We start from the raw sequence: 20,738 nt of genomic DNA, 5'->3' as shown, positions 1-20,738 counted from the left end.
ATAGGGGAGTGGACCTTAACTTTGACCCCCGCCATGGCGCTAACCGTCCGCGAAGTGGGCCCTTCCTTATCATCGCATCATATGCCTCTCCCTCAAGTCTAGTTAGAGTTGTAAACAAGCCGAGCCGAGCCGAGCTTTGGGGTGTTCAAGATTGTTTGATAAGGTAACCAAGCCAAGCTTAAAATGAACCAAGCTTTTGAAATGAGTGTTCAAGCTTGACTCTTGGTTTATTTTTTATGAGTTTGAGCTTGGTTCGTTTAGATGTTATCAAGCTCTCAATTCAACCTTGTTTGATTGTTTGAAACTTTTAGTTGTTTGATTGATTATTGAGTTTGATAATTTAAATTTATTTATTTATTTTATTTTTATTTTATTGTTTATTTAGCATATTGAAAAAAAGTTTTATTAATAAATATGGTTCATGAACATTGTTCATGAATATTGTTCACGAACATTGTTCACGAACGTTAACGAGCTGAACACATATGTGTTCAAGCTTGTTTGTTTAGCTTAACGAGCTGTTCAAGCTTGTTTGTTTAATTAACCTTATGTATATTGAACTCATAACCTTTGTTCAAGCTTGAACCCATTTCCTGGCCTTATCGAACAGTCTTCCGCTTTGATTTCTTGTTACTCAGAAACACTGTGTGCCTCCTTCTCATCCGCAGTGTACTCTTTCGCAGTGCCTCGCCCCTCGGACGCACCGAGCCCGTCAACTCTCTCCCATGTCGTCCTTCTCGCTAGCTAGAGCTGTAAACAAGCCGAGCCGAGCCGAGCTTTGGGGTGTTCAAGCTTGTTTGATAAGGTAACCAAGCCGAGCCGAGCCGAGCTTAAAATGAATCAAGCTTTTGAAATGAGTGTTCAAGCTTGGCTTGGTTTATTTTTTATGAGCTTGAGCTTGGTTCGTTTAAATGTTATCAAGCTCTCAATTCAAGCTTGGCTTGAGCTTTGTTCGAGCTTGGTTCGTTTAGATGTTATCAAGCTCTCAATTCAAGCTTGTTTGATTGTTTGAAACTTTTAGTTGTTTGATTGATTGTTGATTTTGATAATTTAAATTTATTTATTTATTTTATTGTTTATTTAGCATATTGAAAAAAAAATTATTAATAAATATGGTTCGTGAACATTGTTCATGAATATTATTCAAGAACATTGTTCACGAACGTTAACGAGCTGAACACATATGTGTTCAAGCTTGTTTATTTAGCTTAACGAGTTATTCAAGCTTGTTTGTTTAATTAACCTTATGTATATTGAATGAACATAAAAAAGCTCTTACCAAGCCGAATATCAAACTTGTTCACGAACGTTTGGTTCATTTACATCCCTATCGCTAGCTGCGTCTTTCGCTGGACATCTTTGCTCCTAAGCTCTTGCACACTTAGACAAAAGGCATCAGACAACAATAGTACCTAACTTGATTTGGTTGATCACATCAAAATCATCACTGGGTACTTGCAATAACTTTTGACTCGGGACTCAGAATTAGGCTCTGTTTGTCGTTATGCGTGCATAATTTGAAAACCTACATTTGTTACTGGTAAAACCGTAACCGTCAATTTTCAACCTCAAATTCCAACATTTAAATCCTTTTAAGGATATGTTTGCTATTTTTGGTAATTTTTATTTTTTTTAGTATTTATGGCAATTTCCATATTTCTGGTATTTTTTAGAGAGGATTTGTCTTTATCCACGTCTTGATTTGAGTTAAGATCGTTAAGTTAATTACTTTTCTTTTCCGGTAAAAATCTATTTCTTTTCTTTACAAGATTGGAATTAAGATCTGTTAATTGTAATTATTGTAATTTTTTTCCTTATTTGAGTCTTAGGTTGTGGTGTATATTAGTCATGTTTAGATGTTGAGGAATTAACACCTCAAGTTTTAATAAAAAGTTTTCTTCTTGGAGGTTCCTCTTCTTGTCTTTTCCTCAGTTTTCCTTTTCGCGTCAGCCCGTAGGATAATCGCTATCTTGCCCAGCGTCAGAATCTTGCTTGTCAATTTATGCATGCTTATACTGAACACTATTGGGAAGATATTTAGAGAATTCTTTGATATCTCAAAGATATTATTCTATATGATTTTTTTTATATCATCAGTCCTCACGAGAGTTGATTGCCTACAGAGATGCAGATTGGGTTGGATCTCCCGAAGATAGACGCCCTATTAGTGGATATGTCATATTTCTTGGGCGAAATCTTATTTCTGGGCTTTTAAAGAAGCAACCTACAATCTCTCGCTTAAATACTGAAGCTGAATATAAAGCTATAGTTAACGCAACGTCAGAAATTATTTGGCTATAATATCTTTTTTCAGAATTACACTTTTCCCCAACTACTACGCCTAAAATCTAGTGTGATAATATTGGAGCAACTTATTTTGTGGCAAATCCTATTTTTCATGCTCGTACCAAGCATGTAGAGATTGATTTTCATTTTGTTCGTGAGCATGTGGCGACTCGACAACTTTTTGTTTTTTACATTTTTATTGAAGATCAAATTGCTGATATATTTACCAAGCTATTATCCAGACAACATTTCACCAAGTTAGCACTCAAACTCAACGTTCAGGTACTCCCGTTGAGTTTGTCGGGGGTAATGACGATAATAAAAAATAATCTTAAATTGATTTCAATCAATTGAGATTTATTATATTTGGTATTACAATCAAAATCAACATCACAATCAAGATCGACATGAATCAATAAATAAAAATAATACTTCCAAATCTATTATATTTATTGCTATGCTTATAAATTGTATGTCATATTTAATCTTTTCATTATTATTTGGACAACTTGTATAAATAAATCTATTGACTTTAGTGAATATTAATCAAAAAATTATTCTTTATTCTATTTCTTTTCTTCCTCTATTAGTTTCAACCCTCTTAATCCACCAATTTAATGGTTTTTATATAACCAATACATTAGTATGTAAAACTTTATTTTGAAGATGCCTACATAGTATTTTCATATCAAATTATCATAACTGAACAAAAAAAAATTGACCTTTCAAATTATGCTCTGTTGTTGAACTGATGCATATATATTTCACAACCAATATTACTAGATGAAACAAACTTATCAAGATGGACAATATGTTGTTTAACACTCCACTCCACACTGCTTCAGCACTGGCCCTTTCTGCTTGGGCAGGAAAGGGTCAATCCTCACCCAAATCAGTGAGAAGATGGAAGCAAGTAGAATGGACCACAACACCACAATGGTTGGAGTCCTATTCTGCCTCCCCATCAACCCCTTTAAGAAGGGATAAAGATGGACAATAACCCAGAAGGAAAAGAAGAGCTTCCCAAACAAAGGCCCCCATGAACCGTAGCCATTGTTGATAGCATCAGACACCCCGGCAACAACTCCAACCATGTTCAGAATGATCAATGTGGTCGGGGGAATGAGAAGGGTGGTCCACTTGAAGAGGTAGAGCTCCCCAAATTCAGCGTCGTCGGCAGCCTTGGAAGTGACAGTGAAGTTGGTGTCCACCCCACCGAGCACCTTGAGGAGGCCTTGGAAGACGGCGAAGAGGTGGGCAGAGACGCCGCCGATGACCCAAAATTGCTCGTTGCGCCACCAGTCTTGGATGCTGACTCCACTCCATCGGAGTTCCAGGATTCCGGTGGCAATGATGGATAAGAAAAGGGCCAGAAACCATACACTGGCTATGTTATCAATCTGCTCTTGATCAACAACACGCAATTAATTAAATACTTAAAGACGAGATCAGGAGGTTAATTGAATCTTTTACTCTCTGCATGTCAAGTCAGGAACTTACAGTTGGGATGATGAACTTCCCGGTGAGTAGGCAGATGGCCGGAATTATGCAATAAGCTACGAGGGGGATCGATGTGAAGGGGTAGACGATGGTGTTGGTGTAGGCAAATCTTTCTAACCATTTCAAATTGCCACCATAACCGTACCATAGCGGACAGTGTCGGCTCAAGAAGATCTCCACCGAGCCCAATGCCCAACGTAGCACCTGATGCAACCTATCAGAGAGATTTATAGGAGCGGAGCCTTTGAATGCTGCTCTACTGGGAGTGCAATATACTGATTTCCAACCTCTGCAATGCATCTTGAAGCCGGTCAAGATGTCTTCTGTCACTGAACCATATATCCATCCAATCTGCATCAACGAAATTAACCATGATTAGTTTTATTATTATTATTATTATTATTTTGATCATTAGCAATTTAACATAATATATCCATTTTACCTCTTTCCCCCACTCGGTTTTTTCTTCATAGCCACAGCTGATAACATGGATGGCCTCCTTTATGAGGCCAACAGAGTTGGTTCCGACCGGCAAGCCACCTTCCTCCATGAGGGTTGATGCAATGAACACCGGAGACTGTCCAAATCGTTTCTCGAAGTTCTTCTGCGACATGAGTGACGACTTCTCCAACTCGTCGTATCCTTCCAAACCTTCCTCAATGTCCTCTAGCTCAAATCCCCGCTTACCGTAACTCTTCTTGTTCACTACCACCTTGTTGTTCTTGCCTTTCTTTCTGTAAAGCCCTAAGAATCCCCCCTTCTCTCCTCCTTTCTTAGCTTTGGATTTTCTCGAACCGCAGCAGCAGCAGCAGGAACACCATGAAGGCCAGCAGTCGCACGTCATCTTTGGCCGCTTCTCTGACTTGGGGGGATCATAACCGTACAAAGCTGGCCGGTTAAAGACGCAACCGGTTCCGACGTACACCGGCCCTTGGATGCCATCTAACCCTTTCATGTTGATCTACAACAGAGATACCATTTTGTTTTTCACTTAAATATAGCTTTTGTTCAATATGTCAATCTAGTTGTAGATGTAAAATTACAGTCTCTTACATCGAAAAAAACCACGTTCCGATTCGCATACCGATCGTGACGATCGATACCATCGAATCTTTGAGGAAACTGGACATAGCAGAGCTTCTTCCCCAGTTGAGGATCCATGAGGAAGCACATGGCCTCCCTCACAGCCTTGCTATTGTTGAGGTAGTGATCACAATCTAGATTCAAAATGAATGGTGCATTCGTAAGCACTGCCGACACCCGAACCTATAACCATGCACAAATCATACAACAGATTATATTAAGCATGATGATGATAAACCGAGTTAGTCATACTGAATTAGTTTTGTCAAACAATAGATTTTTGTTTAATTTCACACCAGTGCGTTCATGGCTCCAGCTTTTTTATGGTGTTGGTAGCCCGGTCGCTTCTCTCGTGAGACATACACGAGACGAGGTAGCTCCTTGCCCTCTACGTCAAGCGCGCCTGCACTCCCCAAGTATACCTGCTCCAATTATATATATATATCATCAAACTAGAGATGGTTAATTAGCATAGAATACGAAAGTTTAGGAACATGTACATCATATTTTCGTTCGGTTCATCTTGCATTTGCATAAATAATTATATAATTAAACAAAACCTGGATCATGCCGGGATGGTCTCTGGTATTGTTGCCAGGCCAAGGTGTGCCGTCCTGCATCACCCATCCTTCCTCTGGTTTCTTTTGTGCTTTGGCAACCATCGCATTGATCCTTACCTTGAACTCTTCGTACTCTCTCTGGTACGGTCGATTTCGAGTCAACATGTAATTTAATGAAGCAAGTTAAGGAACACTGCCTTACGTACGTACCTTCATTGCCCTTCTCTCCTTAACAAAGCTGGGCTGCACTTTGTCTTTCAAGTAATCAATCTTCTGTGAAAAATAGAACTCAGGGGCCCGGGGCTCAATGCTGTACTTCTTGCAAAAGGGCGCCCACCTCCTGGCGAACTCCGCCGTCTCCGACATGGCGTCAAAGGTCAGCATGGCGGCACCATCGTCGGACACGTAGCAGCTGACCTTATCCACCGGGTAGTCGACGGCGAGAATGGAGAGGACGGTGTTGGCAGTGATTATCGGAGGCTCTTTCAGCGGATCCACTGTGCTCACGAAGAAGTCGACCGAGGCGAGCCGGTTTGGCTCCCCCTCGCGCTCAAAGCGCAGGGAAAGCCGGTCGAGGTAGGTCTCACGGGTGATGGGAAACCACTTGGGGAACTGGTCGAGGATCCAAGAGAGAGCAAACCAAATCTCGCAGATCACCGATGTCAGCCACAAGGCGTATGCGTCGTTCGCAGGCGTCATGATACGAAACCGAAAGAAGAAGACTAGGATGAGGAGGCGGAGGAGGATCACGATGCGATAGGGGTTAATCTTGCTCGATGGGATTGGCACTTTCCTCCACAGTGGCTGTCGAGCTTCCGCCATGCTGTCGTCACGCCAATGATTAATTAATCGTTACATTATAGCTAGTAAAAACAATTCATGTACGCCACTCGACGACATACAGCATCTCATCTTCATAGTTGTTGTTGTCCTGATCATCCCGGCCGAGGTCTTCATCTTTGTTGGTCAGCCCTTTCTTATCTTGCCTTTCCCTCCATTTCTCCACCCTATCCTTCCAATCCAGGTTGCTCTCCACGTCCAAATCCTTTCCGGCAACTGAGAATATCATGCAGACGAGCGAGCTTATTAGAAAAATAATCCAAATGCTGAGGTATATATTATATATACCTCGCTCGAGCTAGCCTCTGTGGCTGTTCTACTCACCACTGCCTGCAAAGGACGACAAGTTCCGTTCATTGGGTCTCCATGCTTGTGCACGTTCTTCTCCATTCTCCTAGTCACAGCCGATCGAATTTTTGCTTTAGAGACGTACGTGAAGATCGACTCATATACAGCTAATTGCGTTATATTATAATCTTACCGAGTTAACATCAAAGCGAAATTGGTTGTGATCGGGGGACTTGTTAGGAGGACTCTTGACTTGGAACTCCTCATCGAAATCATCCATATTTACGCCTTCGTCGTCTTCATCTCCTTCGACCCTCGCACAACCTGCTTCTATTCCTTCGTTAATTAATTCGCTCAACGTAACAAATTAACTTTAGGTGTCAATTGAAACAATCCAATGTGCATGTATATAACACGTGCCTCTGTGGCGTTTGTAACGGGTGTTGCATTGTGGGCAGGTCTGGTTTCCCTCTCGTCGCTCATAGTCGTAACAAGGCTGGCAAACCGGGAATCCGCAGTGGTGGCAGGCGACAAACACTTGGCCGTTGTCTCTCGGTGCGATCTCGTCACCGCAAATACGGCAAACTTTTGCGTTGCCGTCGTTCCTCTGTGCCTTGCTCTGCTCAAGATAGTTATTTGAAAGGACAAACGCACATTAATTGAGCTATTATTGTGTATATATTATGTCTAGATGAAAGAAACAAACCTCTTCATGGCTGTGCATGGCGAGTCCAGTGCCAGACTCGAAGTCCATATGGGAAGTAGTATTTGATCGGAGAGGATGTATAGGTGGTCGGGATGGGTGAGGAGCTAGAGAGATATTTATATGGTGACCTGATCATTTTGTCAAGCCACCAACTGGGAGGTGGAGGGTCGATCGACGTTTTGATTAGAAGAGAAGTAAGCGTTGGTGGAAGGTGTGGTAGCTGCAGGCTCGCTTACAACACAAGCTAGCTGCTGCGTCCTTTGTGCTGATACCGATATCTGCAGTGATTTTGAAGGCAATGATCTACCAAATTCAGACAGAATGTCAAGTTTGTGACGTTGATAAATTAAATTTTCGGGAGAGAAATATGTAAATGATAATGATGAGAATAATCGAAAAATTTAAGATTTGAATCACAGCTTTTTCTCTAATGAAAAGTAGCCGAAGAATGCTGATTATCAGTGTTTTCCTATTTATTTTGATAGTCAATAAAATTTTTTTATAGGATCAGATTGATTACCTTCAAAATTAATCAACTCCAAGAGCTGGATATATAGAATTAAAAAAAAAAATTTAAGATGCCAATCAGCGCGCTTGGGATCATGCTGCACTGCAGAATTTGGGCGTGTTGCAAGTTTCTGGGCCGATTCACTCTCAAACGAAACAGCATATGAAATAATTGCACGATGATGGTGGTTCAAGTCTTTCAGTTAATCTCCCAAGAGGTACTGTTTTTAGGTCTATAGCACTTCTGTTTTTTCGCCCTTGCAGATCCCTACATATTTGTTTACTCTAATAGATATTGGAATCATTTTTTAACTGATATAAAATGTCTTGTTGAATATCTAACTTATCCCATGATTATACTAGTGTAAAATATTTTCCGTTGATATGATGTATAAAAGTGGAGCTCAATAAGATCAGATAGTCAAAAGTCAAGGCCATGTGACAGCCAACAGTCAAAAGAAATAGGGAGTTGGATCGCCTCATGCCATAGTTGCATATTTCTTGGGTGGTCACAGCCAGGGCAGGTCTCCCATATCTGAGACATAAGATGAAGTTCGTACAAGTTCCTGACCTGTCTCGACTGATCGGACTTCTTGATCAGCTCGGGTCATGTAAACAGACCTGGTACTTTCACTAAAACAACTCCCAGTTGGCTCCTCTGCGATCAAGACGTGAAAGATGGATCTCGTGCCACAGTCTCAGATAAAGCCTGAGCTGTCTGTAACTAAACCCGGGTGGGACAGAAAGCGGTAAGTGACAACAGTGTCAGAAAATCATAACCTCCTATTAGAGAATAACTACCATACATCAAGGAATATTCTCATGGTCTGTTATCACCTACGAATGGAACATTCCTTCTACCAATAGGAGGTCACCGTACATCCTCTCTTACTCGACAGACCCTGACACCCGACATTCTCTGACAATAGACAAACTCTGAAGATATGCAGCATATAAAAAGAGAGGCCCTCTTCCTTAGCCAGGTACACACACATACACACTCGTCTTTAATAGTTCTTTTTCCATCGTATACTGTTCTTCTAGAGAAAAAGGACCTGACTTGAGCATCGGAGGACTTGTGCCGAAGACTTTTTCTCCGATTTCTGGTCTCCAATACTCCAGGTACTTGTCTGAGTGTATGCAGAGTTCAGGTACTACCAGTCCTTATACTATAGATTAGAGAGTTACACGTGGGGACTTGCTTTTCAGATGTGCATACACCAGGTGCGTCAAAGTCACATCTCCGTCAACACCAATGCTATCTCCGTCGATTTTCGTCTGACTCAGATTTCAAAGAGAATCATTTGTGATTTATCCATTAATATGAGACCGATAATACTAGATCACTTATGATGATGGAAATTATCCTTTATTCCAATAATATTTTTTTCTTTGTTGTTTTCCTTCTTTACTATTGCCTCGTCTTCCACTTAGATTCTTTTGTATTTTACTTGATTTAACAGCTAAATATAAATGGATGAAAATTAAAATAATTTAACAGCTAAATATAAATTGATGAAAATTAAAATGGGTGATAAATCGTCATATGAGCATTTTTTTTCCTATTAAAGTAAAATGAGTATCCCATTAAAAGTAAATTATTCAAAATACCTTTGCACCATATTTTAAAATTTAAGTTGTAGCATGTATCTATTATAACGTGTTACAGCTAGTTGTGTCCCCTCGGATGGATATAATGATTAGCGCATGAGGTATTGTCATAATAAGGTATCGGATTCGAATCTCAGCAAAGTCGAGATAAATACCTTCCTTATGTGCTAGTCATTATTCCAAAGGCTAGTAGCCGCCCGTGATTTACCTCCTCCGTGTTGGCCTTGGGACGGATTGGCGGGGATACTGGGGACGAACGTATTCACCTTTTACCACAGTGTTACAACTAGTTGCTAATTGCTATAATATGTAATAACATATTACCATGTGTTACAACAATATCATTATTTTATATTGATTTTACTTAATTGAATGCCACAACTTGGTTAAAATAATATTTTTAATTACAAAACAAACAAAGGGAACTCCATAACACCCACTATAGGTAAAATGAATATTATTTGAATATGATCCACTATATAGAAGCTAGTAGGTAGCTGCTATAATATTTAGTAGTTGGTTGTTAGCTTTTATAATAGTGTCATTATCTTATGTTGATTTTGCTTATTGGAGAGTGATAACCTGGCTAAAATAACATTTCAATGTGCATAACAAACTAAGTAGACTTCATGACCCCCACTACATTTCAAATTAATATTATTTGATCACGATTATAAAAGTTAATAGGTAGCTACTACAACATGTAGTAGCTAGTTGCTAACTTCTAGTGTTATTATCTTATGTTGATTTTTCTTATTAAAGAATAATAATCTGATTAAAATAATATTTCAATAAGTAAAACAAATTAAGGGAACTTCATTACACACATGGTACATTTCAAATAAATATTATATGATATGATCGATCGTATAAAAATTAACAGGCAACTGCTATAATCTAAGGGGGCGTTTGGTTTAGAGGAATAAGAGTAGGGAATGAGAATGAAAATCATTGATTGTCATTGTTAATGTTTGAATTATAGGAATAGGAATACAAATAAGGGAATGAATCCTTGAAATTGGGTAATAACTCATTCCCATGTACCTCCCCTTCAATGAGTCATTATCCTATTTTCATCAATCAAAATATTCTCTTATTCCAAAAATACCCTTGACCTAAAACTTAAATTTTCTCCCTTAATATCAAATATCAAAATATATTTATTTATTTTTTTTCTTTCATATCACTTCTCTCTCCTTGTTCTCTCTCATCATATTTTCTCTCTCATCATTTTATCACACACTTTCTCTCTCCTTAATCTCTCCTATCATACTCTCTTTCCTCTTTTTTTCTCATTACATTTTCTCTCTCATCATACTTTCTCTCTCCTCAATCTCTTCCATCGCACTCTCTTCCTTTTTTTCTCATCATACTTTCTCTCTCCTCAATCTCTTCCATCGCACTCTCTTCCTTTTTTTCTCATCATAATTTCTCTCTCATCATAATTTCTCTCTCCTCAATCTCTACCATCACACTCTCTTTTCTTTTTTTTTTCTCATCACACTTTCGCTCTCATCACACTTTCTCTCTCCTCAATCTTTCTTGTCACACTCCCTCTTTTTTTTCCTCAACACACTTTCTCTCTTATCATACTTAGAGCTGTCAGACGGGCCAACCCGTGGCGGGGCGGGTCGGCCCGTGGCGGGCTAACCATTTGGCGGGGCGGGGCGGGCCAACCCGCCAACTTGGCGGGTTGGGAAATTTCCAACCCAACCCATTCTAAGGCGGGTTGCGGGTTTGGCGGGCCAACCCGCGGGCCCATAAAAAATTTTTAAAAAAATTAAAAAATATTTCATATCTTCGACATTTTACTTTGAAAAAGTTTTCTACAATTAAATGTATACATAAACATGTATTTTAAATATAAATGAACACAAACGAGTACTTATGTTGGATGAAAAGTACTATTTTTATTTCAAAATTATAACAAAGAAAGATAATAAATTGGCCTAAAACTTAACTTACATATGTTTTTCAACCCGCGGGCCAACCCAAGCCCGAGCGGGCCGACCCGCGCGGGTTGATAAAATTCCAACCCAACCCGCTTAAATTGTTTGGCGGGGCGGGCCAACCCGACGGGCCCAACCCAAATTGACGGCTCTAATCATACTTTCTCTCTCCTCAATTTCTCCCATCACTTTTTTTCTCATCATACTTTCTCTCTCATTATACTTTCTCTCTCCTCAATCTCTCTCATCACGCTCTCTCTCATCATTTTTTTCTCATTACATTTTCTCTCTCTTCATCCTCTCCCATCATACTTTCTCTCACATTATATTTTTTCTCTAATCTTCTCTCATCATGCTCTCTTCTATCACACTCTCTTTTATCATTCTTTCTCATCACACTTTCTCTCTCTGTATTCTTTCTCATCAAATTTTCTCTCTCATCATTCTCTTTCATCGTATTTCTCTCTCTCATTCATCTTTCTCTCTCATCTAATTTTTTCTCTTATTTTCCTTTAAGGGTAAAAAAGGAAATTTTGATTTATTCCGATAGAAAATATGCAACTAACCAAACATTACTTTTAAGAGTGATATCCATGCTCATACCCATTCTCATTCCACACTACAATGATTCTCATTCTGATTTCTATTCCTAGGAAAGAACCAAACACCCTTTAAATCTTAAAAATCAAGTTCAACAACATTTCAGGTACTTTAAATGGAACGTCCATTTGACGTTAATTGGAAAAGGAATATCCATCTGCTAAATTTTCAATGATGGGCGATCTTTTAATTTTTACCCAATATAAATTCATCTAGATTATATTTCAATTTTTATTAATATTATTAATGCTTTTTTACATGTCATCAGCTTATTAAGATTATTAAGGTGTTTTACACTAGTCTAGGAGCCTATAGATGACCTTAGTTTTAATTATTTTCTTCCCTACGTAGACCATCAAACACTTGGTGATTAAGTTTTTGATGGATTTAAATTGTTTCACCATGTATAGTCTCATCGTACGGTCTCTCATGAATAATTTTTTTATCTGATATAGTGCGATGCTAAAAAATAAAATGAGCTCCTATATAATAAGGATTTGAATTTCTCACAAGATATTTTATACGTCCGTGGTAATTGAACATTGGTGATACTGAGCTATTTGTCAAAATTCATCTGTGCTTTTTAAATTTAGATGTAAAACGTCTATGGACCAAACAGGTCATTTCAAAATTAGTTAGTTTGAAAGAATTGGATCCTTAATTTTTTTTTTTTTACAAAAGTACGATCTCTCATGAGGTTACTAGGAGTTTTTGAATGGATGCCAAACTATAAATCAATCTATTGTGTTACAATAATTTCCCAACTATATATTATGCATTGCTCGTCATGAATTACAAAATGTTCAAGGTGGGCAAAAACTAGAGTCGCTATAATGCTATGGGAGGCATAAGATATTGGTGCAATATTCTGCAGGTCAAGGTTGATCGTGTTAACTGAGCTTAAATTGAGTCAAGCTCGAGTCTTGATGTTGTGGTTTCGATGTTTGACAATACATGTAGTCAATACATGAAGATTGCAGGTGCAATTGTTCATGTGTGAAGAAGAAGAGTCAGGTAGGTCAAGATTGACTGGATACTTGACTGGAAAGACCTAGTGAGTGAAGCTAGGCAGAAGGAAATCCTGGCAAGTGAAGTCAGGTGAAAGTCCTGGTGAGTGAAGCCAGACAGATGGAAAGACCTAGTGAGTGAAATTAGGCAGAAGGAAATCCTGGTGAGTAAAGCCAGGTGAAAGTCCTGGTGAGTGAAGCCAGGCAGATGGAAAGACCTAGTGAGTGAAGCTAGGCAGAAGGAAATCCTGGTGAGTGAAGCCAGGTGAAAGTCCTAGTGAGTGAAGCTAGGCAGAAGAAAGACCTGGTGAGTGAAGCCAGACAATTGGGAAAGTCCTGGTGAGTGAAGCCAAACACGAGGAAATCCAGATGGATCAAGGCTGATCGGACATCTGGTGTTGGAAAGATCAAGTAGGTTAAAGGGATTGGCCGGATACTTGGCACAAGGAGGAAAGTCCAAGTAGGTCAAAGGGATTGACTGGATATTTGGCACGAGGAGAAAAGTCCAAGTGGGTCAAAGGGATTGACCGGACACTTGGTGAGGGTGTCCTAGCAGGTCAAGGGTGACCGGATGCTAGGCACGATGAACCAACAGGTCATGGTTGACCAGATGTTGGTTTAGGAGGCTTTAGACTTGATTTTAGGGAGAAATCATGAGCTGGATCGATCAGCCGATCGATTGGCTCATGCCCAATCGATCGACTGATCGATTGGGCAAGTCTTCGCGACAAGCCTCCTCCCAATTGATCAGTGGATCGATTGGGACGAGTGTGCGATCGCACAAAACAGTGCTGGATCGATTGATCGATCGATCCAGAGTCCCCAATCGATCAGTGGATCGATTGGGAGCTACGATTTTGCACGATAAACCCTGGATCGATCAGCCGATCGATCCGGGCAATTCCTGAGAGCACAGAGGCGCTCTGGATCGATCAGCCGATCGATCCAAAGCCTCCCCGATCGATTGGGAGCAATCCAATCGATTGAGATCTGACCATTGGCATCATATTTAGCTGTAGGTGTTCGATTCCTTCGGTAGAACTTGCACTGTTCACTCCCGATCTTCACAGCAACTCCACAGCTTCTCCACAAAGTTCAGATCGCCAGTTCTTGAAGGTTCTTGGGGGTTTTTTCAAGTCAAGAGGCGGATCTACAGCTAAGGAAGAAAGCTAGGTGATCCTGTCCGAACCAGGAGTCAACGGACACTGGGCACGTGGCGCTCCCTGCTGGATCCTCGAGTGCTCCGGCGAACCTGCAGCAAAACCGAGCCGGGAGGGGTGTCCCGGCGACGGCCCTCCGAAGCTCAAGTCAGGCGAGGAATAACAAAAAGGTGGCCTCAAGATGAAGACTTGCATACCTCCGGTGAAGAAATGGAGACCTTATATAGACCTCTCGAAGAAGCTTGGGCGCGCCAATCAAAGCAACCACCTGCTTTTGACCATGCCCAGGTATGGGTCTGTCAGAAGGACCATGCCCAGATATGGGTCTGTCAGAAAGACGTCCATGAGGCCATACTGCTACTGTATCAATCTTTCCATGATGAGACGGCAAGATCCTCCATCGTGCACTCTTGTGTACGGCGTAATCATCAGACATGCCGTTATTGACATCCCATATCCTGAGCCAAACGAATAGGCCGCTCGGCTAACCTTCGTACCCTCGCCCTTATCCTGGCCGAACGGACCACCCGCTCGGCCCTTCGGTCCCAGCCGGGCCATTCCTCCTGCCTTGGCGTGGAAACCCGGCCCATGGATGGGTTATCTTTGGTTCCGCTCGGACCTACTCAGCTGCTCGGCGCGGCCATTAACCGCTTAGTCAGCCCTCCATCTGTCCTCAAGCTGAGACCCTTCAGGAAGTGGATCCCCCATTCTTACCGCCGGATCACTTGCCTTCCCTCCAAGTCTAGTCGAAGGAGGCAGTGAGTTCGACTGACTGGACTATGTGTCTGAGCGGGCGGTCGCCGCCTTTCCGTAGCTTATAATATCCCTGGGGCCGTTCGGCCCTTCTGCCAAATTCAGCCGCTCGGCTCTTCGTTTTGGTTGTCTTGTCGCTCAACGTGGATGTTTGCTTGTCTAAATCTTCTCGAAAATCACGCAAATCCTCTTCATTAAGCCGAAGCATGCGCGGTATGGGCGCCTTAATTGCACATGGTGACAGAGCGCCACGTGGCTCCTCTTGCGTGACGGTGATGATCCGTACGATGGGACGTCGATTGCTTTGAAATGGACGGTTAGATGATGACCTTGTCTCCCTTGACCTGCATCCGACGGCGGAGGCCGACCGACCTCAGCCATATAAAGCCTCCGTCTCCTTCCTTCGCCGCATATTCGCTTGCGCGTTGTCCTTCTGCCTCTTCCTCTGCCGTGACCTCCGACGATCTAGTTCCTGTTTTTCGGCGGCTACCATCTCACCGGTGATCCTTTCCGTCCGTTTCCTTCTCAGTGAGTCTTCTCCCTCCGTTTACAAGGTCTTCCCAACTTGTTTTGCCTCTTTTGTTCCCATTCCTTCGATTTCTTGCTATCTTTTTGCTTCTTCGAGATGGCAAGCTCCTCCGAACCCGCTGTTGGTGTTCATGGCCCTTGGTACCTGACCATGGAGAGTCGATTTGATGAGGAGGTTGCTCGGCGCCTTGTTCGGACGTACGGGATTCCTGATAACCATGAAATAGTTATAGCCGACCCGACTGACCGGCCCCATGACCTCCCGATCGGCACCATTTGTTTTTTTCTAGACCAATTCCAGGGCGGCCTTAGATTTCCTACCCATCCCTTTATTTTAGAGGTTTGTAATTATTTTCGCATCCCGCTCGGCCAACTTGTGCCGAATTCCTTTAGGTTGCTGAGCGGGGTGGTCGTCCTCTTTAAGCTGCACAGCATCCCACTCGACCCCAAGATATTCCACTATTTCTTCTATCCCAAACAATCCGAGTTGGACACTTTTATTTTCCAAAGTAGAATAGGCTTCAAATTTTTTGATAATATGCCGACCTCCAACAAACACTGGAAGGAGTTCTTCTTCTACATACGACTTCCCGAGCGGCCAGCGTTTAGAACCAAATGGCAGACCACTCCAACCTACCTTCATACGGCAAACTGGTTGTCCGGTCAACGGTACAAAATCGACCAGCTGCTTCTCAAGGGAGTGTTGTATATTTTTGGATTATCTCCCGTTCGGGCCAACCTCCCCTACCGCATGGGTAAGGACTCTTTACTTCTTTCACCTTTTTTGTCTAACTGATTTTAATTTCTTCTGCTGCAGCTGAAGTCATGTGGTGCTCCAAGGCTACCGACCATATGAAATTGAAGGTCGTGGAAATTGAGGCGGCCCCGACAGATGCACGAGAGGGGGGGGCGCAGTCGCCCCTGAAACAGAAGTTACCCCATCCGCTTCAACGGAGGTTGAGGCGGATCCTGCTTCCTCGGCCCCCGCCGAGCTGGGCGTCCTGGAAGTTCGGCGAAAACGTCGAAGAGACTCCAGCCTTCCGCCGACCCAGGAGGGCGAGCCACAGGCACCGATCGGGGTCGTTTCGCCAGATCACACGCCGTCGCGGATCGGGACCCCAGTGACCTCACCTACCGCACAACCCTCTGGCTGTCCTCCACGGACTCGTTGTCGCTTACGACGGTTGGGCGAAACTTCCACCATAGGGGAGTCCTCGTGTCAGGCGACCGCGGCTGAAGAAGCGCCGGCCGGCCACCCGACCATCAAGACCACCCTCCGATTCCCATCGGAGGAATATCTATTGTCCGCCGATCGGCCATCGAGCCCCGTTCACGAAGTAACCCTGACGGGTCCGCTTGCCAAGCTCTTCGAGGACGCCCAGATTCAGGTGGCCCTCATGACGCCCAAGCAGCTGGGCGATAACAACATGCAGCAGGCCACTCAGGTACGCTCATTTTTCTCCCCATGCCATGTTACCGTTTGGCTCCTGATTTTATTATTTCCCTTATAGCGTTGGGCTGAGCAAATCGCCACTAGCCATCGGCTAGCCGAGTTGGAGGATCTCCTGAAAAAACTTCAAGTGTCGGGAGGTCCCACGACCGAGCGGGAGAAACAAGCCCTCGAGGCCGAACAGAAGAAGGCCGCCGATCTGGCTGCAGAGGTAGCCCGACTCGAAGACTTGGTGAAGAAGCGTGACGGGGACGTGAAGCGCGCCAGTGGCCGGAAGAGGCGAGCGATTGCTGATCTGGATAAGATGAAAGTTGAAGTCCGGGGCTCTAGATCAGCAATCTAAAAAGCTGGAGTCTCAACTGGCTGCCGAACGGGATGGGCGCTCTGCTGAACGCACCAAAGCGGAGGTGGACCAGAAAGTTCTTCAAGATTCACTGATTGCTTCCCGAGCGGCGTTCAGACAATATAAGGAGGGAGAGTCGAGTCGCCTAGCAGCAGCGCGCCAAGAATACCTCCGCTCGGAACGGTTCGGCGCAAAGTTCGGCGGCAACGTTTCCTCAACTTTCGCCGAGGCGGTCAAGGTCACCATGGCGTACTTGAAGAAGGGTGGCCACCTTCCCGCGGGGATGCACATTCCCGCTTCCGACCTGGCGGCCATGATAGATGATATCCCGGACGCCTTTTTTAATTTTGAGGACCCGGAGTGAGGGGAGCTCTTCTAAGTACTTTCTGTATTTCATCCGCTTTTCGAATGTAAAACTTTTGTACATGCCGTTCGGCATAATTGCGTTCCTTTACTTGTATTTTTGGTTTGCCCTTCATTGCCCCTTTTTATTCTGTTTGATGCTCATTCGTAGAATCAATTAGGCTCCACGTGTTTCTCACTAGACGACCGACCAGGTTAATCAATTGACTCGTTTTCCTCAAAATCGTTTAGCGATTGGCTGTACTGTTTGCATTCAGTGAATGCGAAGTATTGGCAAACCGATGGCCGATCGGACCTAATTAATTTAGTACTTGCGAACGCTCGTTATTTGGCGTCCTTAGTTCCGTCCAAGTTCACAGTCGCGAGTTCGGCACTCGATCTTTGACGGAGCTCGTCGGCCTTCCGCTCGGACGTTTATAGACGCCGGCTCGTCTCTCGATCTTTAACGTCGGAGCTCGACGGCGCGGATATTTATAGCCGATCGGCGCGGCTCTTGATTTTTAACGACGGGGCTCGTCGGCGCGGATGTTTATAGCCGATCGGCGCGGCTCTCGATCTTTAACGACGGGGCTCGTCGGCGCGGATGTTTATAGCCGATCGGCGCGGCTCTCGATCTTTAACGACGGTGCTCGTCGGCGCGGATGTTTATAGCCGGTCGGCGCGGCTCTCGATCTTTAACGACGGGGCTCGTCGACGCGGATGTTTATAGCCGATCGGCGCGGCTCTCGATCTTTAACGACGGGGCTCGTCGACCTTCCGCTCGGACATTTATAGACGCCGGCTCGTCTCTCGATCTTTAACGTCGGCGCTCGACGGCGCAGATATTTATAGCCGGTCGGCGCGGCTCTCGATCTTTAACGACGGGGCTCGTCGGCGCGGATGTTTATAGCCGGTCGGCGCGGCTCTCGATCTTTAACGACGGTGCTCGTCGGCGCGGCTCTCGATCTTTAACGACGGTGCTCGTCGGCGCGGATGTTTATAGCCGGTCGGCGCGGCTCTCGATCTTTAACGACGGGGCTTGTCGACGCGGATGTTTATAGCCGATCGGCGCGGCTCTCGATCTTTAACGACGGTGCTCGTCGGCGCGGATGTTTATAGCCGGTCGGCGCGTCTCTCGATCTTTAACGACGGGGCTCGTCGACGCGGATGTTTATAGCCGATCGGCGCGGCTCTCGATCTTTAACGTCGGCGCTCGACGGCGCAGATATTTATAGCCGATCGGCGCGGCTCTCGATCTTTAACGACGGGGCTCGTCGACCTTCCGCTCGGACATTTATAGACGCCGGCTCGTCTCTCAATCTTTAACGTCGGCGCTCGATGGCGCGGATATTTATAGCCGATCGGCGCGGCTCTCGATCTTTAACGACGGTGCTCGTCGGCCTTCCGCTCGGACATTTATAGACGCCGGCTCGTCTCTCGATCTTTAACGTCGGCGCTCGACGGCGCGGATATTTATAGCCGGTCGGCGCGGCTCTCGATCTTTAACGACGGTGCTCGTCGGCGCGGATGCTTATAGCCGATCGGCGCGGCTCTCGATCTTTAACGACGGTGCTCGTCGGCGCGGATGTTTATAGCCGATCGGCGCGGCTCTCGATCTTTAACGACGGTGCTCGTCGGCGCGTTTTATATCGGTTGGCGCTTAACGATCTTTTGCTCAGTGTACGCGGAGTATTAAGCCGTCGGCCGACGGCTTAATCGATCTGGTGCTTGTGGATGTTTATAGCCGGTCGGCGTGGCTCTCGATCTTTAACGACGGGGCTCGTCGACGCGGATGTTTATAGCCGATCGGCGCGGCTCTCGATCTTTAACGACGGTGCTCGTCGGCGCGGATGTTTATAACCGGTCGGCGCGGCTCTCAATCTTTAACGACGGGGCTCGTCGACGCGGATGTTTATATCCGATCGGTGCGGCTCTCGATCTTTAACGTCGGCGCTCGACGGCGCGGATATTTATAGCCGATCGGCGCGGCTCTCGATCTTTAACGACGGGGCTCGTCGACCTTCCGCTCAGACATTTATAGACGCCGGCTCGTCTCTCGATCTTTAACGTCGGCGCTCGACGGCGCGGATATTTATAGCCGATCGGCGCGGCTCTCGATTTTTAATGACGGTGCTCGTCGGCCTTCCGCTCGGACATTTATAGACGCCGGCTCGTCTCTCGATCTTTAACGTCGGCGCTTGACGGCGCGGATATTTATAGCCGGTCGGCGCGGCTCTCGATCTTTAACGACGGTGCTCGTCGGCGCGGATGCTTATAGCCGATCGGCGCGGCTCTCGATCTTTAACGACGGTGCTTGTCGGCGCGGATGTTTATAGCCGGTCGGCGCGGCTCTCGATCTTTAACGACGGGGCTCGTCGACGAGGATGTTTATAGCCGATCGGCGCGGCTCTCGATCTTTAACGTCGGCGCTCGACGACGCGGATATTTTTGACGCTTCCGTTCGGCGAAGCTTTTTGCCCTCCTTTTTATCACTTTTGGTTCCTTTCACCCAGCTTGGATAACGTACTCTTGGCCGAATGGCTCAGGGTCTGCTTCGTCGAGCATTTTGGCTAGGATAATATACCTCCGTCCGAATGGTACGGGGCCTTCAATTTTAGAGCGCTTGGCCCGACCCATTTACCTCCGGCCGAGCGGCTCGGGGCCTTCGTTCTTTTGTTGGCGATGCCTTATTTGTTCTCTTGATTTTTCGTTTCTGCATTTCAAGTATTCAGTCGAAAAAAGTACACAAAATGATTTACATAGGCACACCTTTCACCTTGCCTAAGGCTGGAGGTGGTTCGCTCCACGGCCTATCTAGCCGACCTTCCTCATCCTCCAAATAATACGCTCGAGCTGAGCTTCTCGATGATTTTAAAGGGACCCCACGGAGCTTCAAGCTTGCCGACTTGACCGGCTTGACTTTCTTCGAGACAAGATCGCCAACCTGGAATGACGGAATGACGCTTGATTGTAGTTTTGCTTCATCCGTGACGGTATGTCATCACCGAAGACGCCTTTGCCCTCTCTCTTCTACCAAATCCACTCCATGTTTCTCCGTTGCGTTGTCATCATCGTAGCTCTGGATCCAGGCGGACTCAACGCCGACTTCAATTGGAATGACGGCCTCGCCGCCATATACCAAATGGAACGGTGTGACTTCTGTCCCTTCTTTTGGCGTCGTTCGGATGGCCCACAAGGCGCTTGGCACTTCATCAGCCAACTTCC

At 44.6% G+C, this 20,738-nt stretch overlaps 1 protein-coding gene across 1 annotated transcript; it reads right to left on the bottom strand.

Annotated features, from left to right (window-relative positions):
* Positions 1-3,003: 3,003 nt before the first annotated feature.
* LOC122006263 (cellulose synthase A catalytic subunit 7 [UDP-forming]-like) lies at positions 3,004-7,402 on the bottom strand. The gene is made up of 12 exons (XM_042561697.1): positions 7,264-7,402; positions 6,978-7,176; positions 6,751-6,881; positions 6,594-6,663; positions 6,332-6,485; positions 5,640-6,252; positions 5,430-5,567; positions 5,166-5,291; positions 4,840-5,052; positions 4,229-4,747; positions 3,787-4,137; positions 3,004-3,686 (listed from the first exon to the last, which is right to left on the bottom strand). Exons 1-12 carry the CDS (start codon positions 7,309-7,311, stop codon positions 3,105-3,107), a joined length of 3,144 nt encoding a protein of 1,047 aa, XP_042417631.1. The 5' UTR covers positions 7,312-7,402; the 3' UTR covers positions 3,004-3,104.
* Between the last annotated feature and the right edge of the window lie 13,336 nt (positions 7,403-20,738).

This window comes from Zingiber officinale, chromosome 7B (assembly GCF_018446385.1).
Source record: "Zingiber officinale cultivar Zhangliang chromosome 7B, Zo_v1.1, whole genome shotgun sequence".
NCBI classification, from domain to species: Eukaryota; Viridiplantae; Streptophyta; class Magnoliopsida; order Zingiberales; family Zingiberaceae; genus Zingiber; species Zingiber officinale.
Note: the sequence above shows the minus strand (reverse complement) of the source record. Positions and strands in the feature narration are given on the sequence as shown.